This window comes from Chanodichthys erythropterus, chromosome 12 (assembly GCF_024489055.1).
Source record: "Chanodichthys erythropterus isolate Z2021 chromosome 12, ASM2448905v1, whole genome shotgun sequence".
Taxonomy (NCBI): domain Eukaryota; kingdom Metazoa; phylum Chordata; class Actinopteri; order Cypriniformes; family Xenocyprididae; genus Chanodichthys; species Chanodichthys erythropterus.
Window position 1 is genome coordinate 52,420,765 of NC_090232.1, and position 8,898 is coordinate 52,429,662.

The 8,898-nt window shown below is 37.1% G+C and overlaps 2 protein-coding genes across 3 annotated transcripts; both read left to right on the forward strand.

Annotated features, from left to right (window-relative positions):
* The first annotated feature begins 389 nt into the window (after window positions 1–389).
* trim35-1 (tripartite motif containing 35-1) lies at window positions 390–4,909 on the forward strand. Its single transcript, XM_067403052.1, has 6 exons — window positions 390–915; window positions 1,795–1,890; window positions 2,509–2,730; window positions 2,834–2,856; window positions 2,946–3,064; window positions 3,613–4,909. Exons 1-6 carry the CDS (start codon window positions 532–534, stop codon window positions 4,308–4,310), a joined length of 1,542 nt encoding a protein of 513 aa, XP_067259153.1. The 5' UTR covers window positions 390–531; the 3' UTR covers window positions 4,311–4,909.
* Window positions 4,910–5,607: 698 nt separating this feature from the next.
* Window positions 5,608–8,898, forward strand: LOC137031788 (guanylate-binding protein 4-like). Of its 2 annotated transcripts, none has more exons than XM_067403059.1 (2): window positions 5,608–5,720; window positions 7,975–8,898. In XM_067403059.1, exon 2 carries the CDS (start codon window positions 7,998–8,000, stop codon window positions 8,553–8,555), a length of 558 nt encoding a protein of 185 aa, XP_067259160.1. In that variant the 5' UTR covers window positions 5,608–5,720; window positions 7,975–7,997; the 3' UTR covers window positions 8,556–8,898. The 2 variants fall into 2 exon arrangements, with proteins under 2 accessions (XP_067259160.1, XP_067259161.1); XM_067403060.1 differs by having other exon boundaries at window positions 7,980–8,898.

Sequence of the window (8,898 nt, forward strand, 5' to 3'; positions counted from 1 at the left end):
AATCAATTTAAATAGATTTACTATATTTTTAATGTATTTAAAAATATATATTTAAAATATTTTTTTTTTACAGTTCCAAAGTAGGTGTTCGGCCCTATATCGAAGTTTATAATACTAAAGAACTAGCTTCACTCCTAAACCTCAGACTGGTTGACATTTGAACTGTTTTTAAGATGTGTATTTTACGTAATTTTTGCATTCATGTGTATTATATAATGTCACTAATACTTTTTAATGCTTTTGGTAATAAGATACTTGAATCTGATTCTGAGAGGATCATAAGCGCCCGGCGCCCCCTATTGTGTTAAAGAAAAACAACAACAACAACAACAACAAAAAACTTTTGAACCCGTGATTCTTGTCAACCTTTTCTACCAATGAAAGTTTGACGTGTCATTCATGTGATATCAGGGAGTGTTTTGTTTGTTTAGTTTTTAGTTTTTCGCTGATCGAGTCAGTCAGATTTAGTCTGCGTGAAATCTTGGTTTATGTTTTTAATTTTCTTCATCGTTTGGTATTTTTTCTCATTAAATGGCGCTTGAGGATGAGCTGTCGTGTCCTGTGTGTACTGAACTCTTCAGTGATCCTGTGTTATTGAGCTGTGGACACAGTTTCTGCCGTCAGTGCATCAATGATCACTGGACCTCGAGCAGATCCAGAAACTGTCCCGTCTGTCGACAGGTGTCTCAGCAGCAACCGGTGTCCAATCTGAGCCTGAGGAACACCTGCGAGTCTTACCTGAGAGAGCAAAACACGAGGAAAGAGAGGGATGGAGGACAAGAGTGTCAGATACATGGAGAGAAAATAGAGCTGTTCTGTCAAACAGATGAACAGGCTATATGTGCAACATGTAAGAAACACGAACACAAATGGCATAAAACACTGTCGCTACAACAAGCTGTTCGACAACGAAAGGTGAGAGAATGGTGAATAAATTAAAATAAAATAAATTAAAAAATAAAAGCATTTCATAGCGTTATTAAATGAACAACTGTTTTTTTTTTTTTTGCTTGTTTGTTTTTTGGAAGTATTCTATAAATGTGTGTGTGTGTGTGTGTGTGTCACTTTCACTTTTGATAGTTAGAGTTGGTTAACCCTTTCATTGCTGTGTGCTTTTGCCTGCATTAAAGGATAAGAAATCCCTTAGGCCTCGACTTTTTCTATACAAATTTGAATGACAAAAGAACCAGTTCATTTGTAGGGCACTGACAATATAGTTTTATGATTAGGTTAACTGGGTAGGTTAATAATTAGGTTTATTAAAAAACAAACAAACAAACAAAAAAACTTGATAAATAATGGAAATACAAACTTTTGAGCATCAAAATATAACTTTGCATTAATTTGAAAGAGACTTATGACATTCAATGACAATATATTAATCTAAACTCATGGATATGGTTTACATATAGTTTACGTGACACGTTGTGGTTCACAGTCATAGGTTCACCAGCTGACTGCAGTAAATGTGGCGTATTCAAATAACTTTGACATTTTACTTTTACATTCACCCGGTTTAAATGCATATTGCCTGTCATGCACAGTTGCCCCAGGTGGCACCAGGGCTTGGGCCCATCATCGCTGCTTGCAGCTATATTTTACAGTGAAAACATGTAAATTTTCAGGAATTCAGAGATTCAGAGGTATTTGGCGCATACATACGCTTTTGATGAGGCTCTCTTGGGTGTGACATTGCATGCTGTCGATTTTCACAGACAGACCCTGTAGTAAATTAGGTTTTGAAAAAAAAAAATGGTGGCTGCATGTTAATTCTTTGTTTTGTTATCTTTTAAGGAGAAGCTGAAAGCAGCTCTTCGTCCAGCTGAGAAGAGCTTGTGGTCATTGCAAAATGGTGCAGCACAAGATGCAAAAATCTCTAATTACAATCAGGTGACAAATTCCATATATATTTGTTTGTCAGTAAACTTGCCAGATTCCAATAGAGGACTTAATTAATTACAGTGGGAAGAAGAAAAAAAAAAAGAAGAAAAAAACTGGGGAGAGCTTAATTCAATTGGAAAAGTTTGTCCACAAATATTATAGGAGCCCTGTTGTAAGGAAGGAAGTTTTTTGTTGTTGTTGTTGACCGTATTTCATAGACTCAAAATGATCTTCAAATGCTTCAAGAAATCTTTCACTGTAAGAATTTTGTGGCTCAAAATAAACCTCAAGAGGCAAAGGTAACGAATGATTGACGAGTCACATTATTCCGCACTCAGCTCCTGCAGCTTTGGTTGGCTTTTATGCCGCGACAAATATAAAACAAATAAATAAAATAAGTCTAAAATGATGTGTGTATTAGTGTTATTGTTACACACCAGTAATGGGTTTTTTTTGTTGTTTTTTTTTTCTAGGGTACGTTTATAAAAGCTGCTTAAATATCCTAATTGATCTAAGGCCTAATCCTGGCTTAGCCTAAGTCCAGTCTGTGAAACTAATGTAGTCTCATGAGGGTGGTGGTCATGTTTATCAAATGTTACATTTAAAATTAATATTTTAACCCCCCAGTCTCAGGTTCAGCAGACAGAGAGAAGAATCAGGGAGGAGTTTAAGAAAATCCACCGGTTCCTCAAAAAGGAGGAGGAGAGCAGGATAGCAGCTCTAAATGAAGAAGAGAAAGAAAAGAGAGGAAAGATGGAGAAGAAAACAAAGGGCAAAATACGTTCACTCTCAGACAGACTCCGAGAGGTGGAGGAGGGAATGAAGGATGATGACGTCACTTTCCTTCAGGTGGGACGGAATAAATTTCATATACTCACAAGTTCAGTGTTGGTTACGTTTGCTTTGTTATTTAACAGCAGTCGCTGATCTGTCTCAATGTGCATTCCCACAGAATTATAACGAAATTATGAGCAGGTATTTATTGGTTTCTAAATAAAAATATAATAGAGTTTAGTTGTCTCCAGTTGTTACTCTGAGAGGTGTGTGTGTGTGTGTGTGTTTAGAGCTAAATACACACTTCCAGATGCAGAAATGAATTCAGAGCTTCATATTGATGTTTCCAAACATCTGGGTAACTTGAAGTATCAAGTGTGGGAGAAGATGAAGGACATCTGCTCTTACTGTGAGTACTAGACGTCTTTGTTAACAAGTCTTTAAGAGCTACAAATGAATAAGAATAACAATTAAACTAATACCGTTCTTCCTCAAATGATTAATCACTGTACATGAGACAAATATAATATTACAGAATTGTAATACAAAACAATTTAGTTTGTAAATGAGGCAGTTTCATTTAATTAAATACACTAGTTTACATACATTTCCAGAAAGGAAATCTGGACATTGGATAACGCCAGATTCAAAATTCATGTTCATTTTCTTGATGTATTCAAGTTTTTCAAGGTTTTTATTCAAGGTTGTTACAGAGGGGATTTTGGATCAATGGACAAAAATACATTTTCACCATGTTTTAAGGAATAAAATAAAACTGTAAAATTGGGTGTATCTAATAGATAAAGTGGCATAACTATTTAAATGTGTATTTTGGATATTTTCTTTCCACACTAGTCTGAAAGAAGACAAGTTATGGAAGCAAAACAGCCCAAAATCCCAATTTTGACCAGTGCATGAAAAAACAATGGATGATCTCTTCTTCTAATCTCTCCACAGATCCTGTGATCCTGAACCCAAATGCAGCTCCACCGGACGTGTCTGTGTCAGATGATCTGACCTCTGTGACCTCACCACGTCTCCATCGGCAGGACAAGCCCAAAGCTCTTCCTCTGCACAGGAAACGTATGGTGCTGGGGAGTGTGGGATATGGTGATGGTGTTCACACGTGGGAAATTGAGGTGGGAAACAGTCGGCACTGGACACTAGGAGTGTGTTTTGGATCAGAGAGAAAATCTATTACGCAACCTCTGACTCCTGAAAACGGCTTCTGGGGCATCAGACGTGATGGATACTTGTACCATTTCCTGAACACACCATTAATCTTTAAGCTGGAGACAAATCCCTTAGTAGTGCGAGTGAGGCTAGAGGATGGTTTTGATTTGAAGGGAGGATGGTGGAGGAATGTGAGATTTTATGACGCTTCTATTGATTGCCCTTTTGCCAGCATTACTGGAGTGCCTGCTGGGAAGGAACTCTTTCCATTTGTGATCCCAGAGGAGCCTTCTGTCCCGCTGCGTGTCATCCCAGCTAAAATTACTCTGACTGTTGAACCATTTGAACCGGTTGAACCAAAGCTATCCTTTACGACGAGACATCGAGTCTTGATCGTCATCTGTTTTTGTGTCATTATGGTGATATTGGTGATTCTGTCATTTAATATCGACGACAAAGAGCATGACAAGGAAAGCATTTGACAAGCGGTCTATTTACTGACACAATGGTCTGCTGCAATGCCCGAGACATTAGCAAACAAAAGATTATGGGCTGTCTGTTTACTCAAAGCGCTGGACTCCACCTGTTTGAACATTGTTCTTCCTTCACAGTTGCCTGGCATGACAAGGACACCAGATTAATATTGTCATAACGGTAAAAAGTAGTTTCAGCTCATGAACATTAAAGAACATTGAGAACCAATCAAAATCTATCCAAGTGTGCACTTCAGTTGCTCACATGAATGTAAATGAACCATTCTTAGAATTAACATAACATTATCGCCAGATTAGGATTAATCCTTGATCCATATCCCACAGCTGTAGCAGATATAACAATCATAATGTTAAACGCTGGTGCTGTGTATCTTTGTGATGTATAGTGTCGCCACCATTACAGAACTGTTTGTGACTTGTTGTTGCTTTCAAAAACTCCATGAAGTACAACAAGCGTATAGATGAGAACACTAGTTTGAACAGTAACTGGTTTGCACACTGGGGCATTTGACTTTTATCACATGTTTGACATTGCTTGCAGTCGTAAAGCAACATGCTGGTCAACAGGACACAGATTAAAGTCTGCTTGAACCGGAAGTTGCAAACGACTTTTCTCCAGTGTTGTGACGTATTTCCAAGTAAAACGGAATATTAAATAGAGGGCAGAGTTTTACTTCAGTGCTCCTCCTCTCAATCTCTCGCTCATAGCAGACTAACGGTTGCAGAGGAGTGGTTTACGCATTTTCAACCCAAGCCGTCAAACTGACGTCATCAGAGAAGGAACGCCATTCCAGACCAGATGTAACTTTTCAGATTTTGATTAAAGATTACTGCGACAAACAATTTTTTTCTGTGTTTTAACTGGTACAGATTAATTGTTTACCACAAGACCAGTAATATGCACTAACAAAGTAGATAAGGTCAATTTTGATTTCATGTGTACTTTAAGCCTTTAAATAAAAGGGTTATTGAGCTGTTTCTGTCATATACAATAAAAGATCCTGCACAGCGACGGGAAATAAAAATCCTTACCTTCAGTTTCAACCATGTCCCGCTTCTTGGATCATTTCAGTTATCCGGGAGTGACGCGAGATGACGCACTGCCAAGATGGCGACGGCCGCTTTTTCGCTTCCAAAATGTTCTTCAGAAATCTACGGGTGACGTCACGGACACTACGTCCATATTTTTTTTTTACAGTCTATTGGTGAACCCCACAGACTCAATGAAATTGTGATGACACTCTGCGCCAGTAGAGGGAGCGCGATTGTTTTTCTTATGGGCGGAGTTCGGGTCTGGTTACCAGCCAGGAAACTACAATCGAAACTAAAGAACAGAGACGCGATTTTGAGGCATTGAACTTGATAAAATTAGAAACTTAAACAGCCATATATTTTGTGGTAAGTTAATAAGTTTTTCATATTTAACCATGTAGTTATAAAAATTAGTGAATGTTTGTGTTTTGCCTTCTTTACATACAATTTTAAACCCAAAATAGCTCTTTCAGAATATAGAATATGCATTCAGATGTACTTAGCTCAATGGCCTATACTTAATAGTAATAATAATAATAATAATAATTAGTGGTTTATATGTGTAGATTTCTTTACCAGGACACTTTTTAATGCACAGAAGTGGTGTTATTTTCTAGCCTACTGTATTCAGACGGAACATGATCGTATGATTGGTGTTTCTGTTGCACAAATATGGATACTCAAAACTTTGCGTTCCCGAGAACACGTTCCCTCGCAAAACCGAGTGAGTCGGACAAACACTTACTGTTTAATGCAGTGTTTCAAACTGCTCCGTATGTTAACAATGGAGCGGTTCATAAAGTTTTATTTTGAATTTGGACTTGAGTATAAAGATAAGATCAGTGCTTAAGTCAAGGAGTTCAGTAATGTTGGCAATATATTCGACCTTCCCGGATAAATGACTCGTGAGCTAAACGTTGTTAAAACACAAATGACACCTATTTCCAATCATAGACAACGAGCTACAACCAATTTTTTCTCAAAACGAGCCTCATTAATATTAATTGATCTCTATGAGGAGGCTGAGAGACAAGTCCGAAGGGACCGTCTGAAAAGTGCAATACCTGAAAAACATTACTACAAAAATAATTATTAGCTTCATGTTACACACAGTGTCACAAAATTCACTATGCATATTAACTGTCTCCTACTGGTCACAGTACTACAACACTTAGTTTGATAAAATGTGCTTTTTCATATTTTTATGATTTTTTTTATAATGAAAAATATTCAATAACTTCACTGTAACACACTGTACTGTCACTAAATTCAGTCACACATCAGTGCTCACTTGCTGGTTATACTACAACACTTAGTTTAGCTAGTATCAGCACATAATAATAAATAAATAATAAAAAATATATAAGTAGGCATATATTCACAAAAATGATGTTGGTACCCAGCTAACAGATACTTACAACTAAGAGGCAACCTTCCATTCTCTCTCTTACAACCAACACGGAAGTGACTTAAACTCCAATTCATCGACTGGCCGCTAGAGACATTATCCAAAAAAAGAGGCTCCAAAACTTTACAGCAGTAAAAAAAAAAAAAAAAAAAACATTTACATCCTGGTAGTGGTTTGGTCTATAGCTAATTTTGCCCTTCATGACAACTGTGAGGGAGGTGAATTTTTCTGTAACTCATCGGTTGAAATTATATTAAGCCTTAAAGTTCTGCATAATTAAGGGCGTGGCCACTTGAGTGACAGGTGGATTGCTGCTGCTGCCTCTACTAGCCATTTGTCCACTGTCTGTGAGCCGTCATGGCATCGTCTTAGCATTGGCTTGTCCGTCAGATTTAATACAATGACAATGTCTGGAGAATATGCCTCTCAAGACACCAAAAATCCGACGTCACTGCTTGGATATTATTACTAAAACTGCTGCACTATTTTGAAAAAATATACTTTGGACGCAGACTCATTACAAAGGTATAAAGTCCCGTTTTGATTTTGCATGTTGTCATTTGCACACCCGACACAAATTACAATAATCTGGAGCATATATTACGTAAAACAGACACATAAGCTTGAAAATAAACCCTTAGAACTTTTAAATGATGTATAATTTGTTATCTTTAATAATAATAATAATAATAATATCATAAAGATTATGCAAAAACACATTTTATCAAGTGTTGTAGTATGACCAGTAGGAGACCATTGATGTGCAAATGGAATTTGGTGACATTTGGCATTTTGTCACATAAATAATTATGGGGATCAGATATATTGATATGAGATGAAACTGATTTAAAATCGTACCTGTTATCTTATAATCCATTACAGTAACAGTGTACAAAACAATAGTCGCAAAATGGCAGCAGCTGCACTTGTATTAAACATGAGAGAGTGAGTCTGCGATACCGGATGATATAATGTACGCAAAATTTTGATTTGACTGACTTAAATATTTTATCTCACCAAACGCAAAACTTTCACAAGGGAAAAAATGTTCCTAGCAAGCGTATAGTGCTGCAGACTTCAATAACAGATGAGCCTGTGTTATCTGTTTTCAGTGGTTGTTATCGGGGAATAACATAGTGCTGGATGGTGCGATTCCAATCAGAATCAAGTATTCCACAGAGCCGTGTAATAAGTATATTTATTGTTTTCCAGCACAGAAACACCAGTGACAGGAGATGGCGATGGTTGAGGAGCAGCTCCTGAAAGCTCTGGAGGATCTGACCAGAGACAAACTAAAGAAGTTTAAGTGGTACTTGAAGAATAATGGCTCCGTTTCCACTTCTGCTCTGGAGAAAGCAGATACCGCCACTGACACAGTGGATGTAATGGTGGGGCGATTTGGACCAGATGGAGCTGTGAAGATCACACTTGATATCCTGGGGAAGATGAACGAGAACCACTTGGCTAAACAGTTGGAGAACTGGACTGCGACAAATCCAAAGAAAGATGAGCCGCATCTGAATAGTGAGGAAAATAAAGCACAGTTGTTTAATAAGCACTGGCCGGATCTCATTCAGAGAGTTAAAAATGTTAAGATCATTGCAGATAAACTGCTTGTGCAGCAAATAATTCATGAGGAACAATATTCAGAAATCACGCATGACCATTTAACCAGTGCAGACAGCATGAGAAAGATCTGTGACATTATACGTAAGCGCAGTGACACTGTGAAAGCCAAATTCATCTCAATTCTTCAGGAAGTGGACCGATACCTTCTAGAAGATCTGTCTTGATTCGACACCTCGAGCTCGAAGTGCATGTGTTTAAAACCAAACAGAAGAAAATATCGATTTATCCAAAATTTCACAAATATACTTGGCCAGCAATGAGCAAATCTCATAAAGTGTTTTTTCTCATGTCAAAATAAAAGGTAAAATGTGTAAATCGAATGTGCATTTGAAAAATTATATATACTCTTCAAATTTTCCTGGTTTAATATCTGAAAACTAAAGTTTATTGTTTAATAAAACTCTGTGTTTTGTCAAAACCTGTATTTTTTTACTGTAATTTTGTTTAAATCATCATTCCCATAAAAATTTTAAGAATAATGATTTGTGTCATTATAGTTGATCTCCG

Excerpts from the sequence above, each read along its gene's own strand:
- LOC137031788 (XM_067403059.1), top strand. The coding sequence starts at position 7,998 with ATGGCGATGGTTGAGGAGCAGCTCCTGAAAGCTCTGGAGGATCTGACC.
- trim35-1 (XM_067403052.1), top strand. The coding sequence starts at position 532 with ATGGCGCTTGAGGATGAGCTGTCGTGTCCTGTGTGTACTGAACTCTTC. Across the intron at positions 1,891-2,508 it reads AAATCTCTAATTACAATCAG|TCTCAGGTTCAGCAGACAGA; the intron begins GTGACAAATTCC and ends TTAACCCCCCAG. Across the intron at positions 3,065-3,612 it reads GAAGGACATCTGCTCTTACT|ATCCTGTGATCCTGAACCCA; the intron begins GTGAGTACTAGA and ends ATCTCTCCACAG.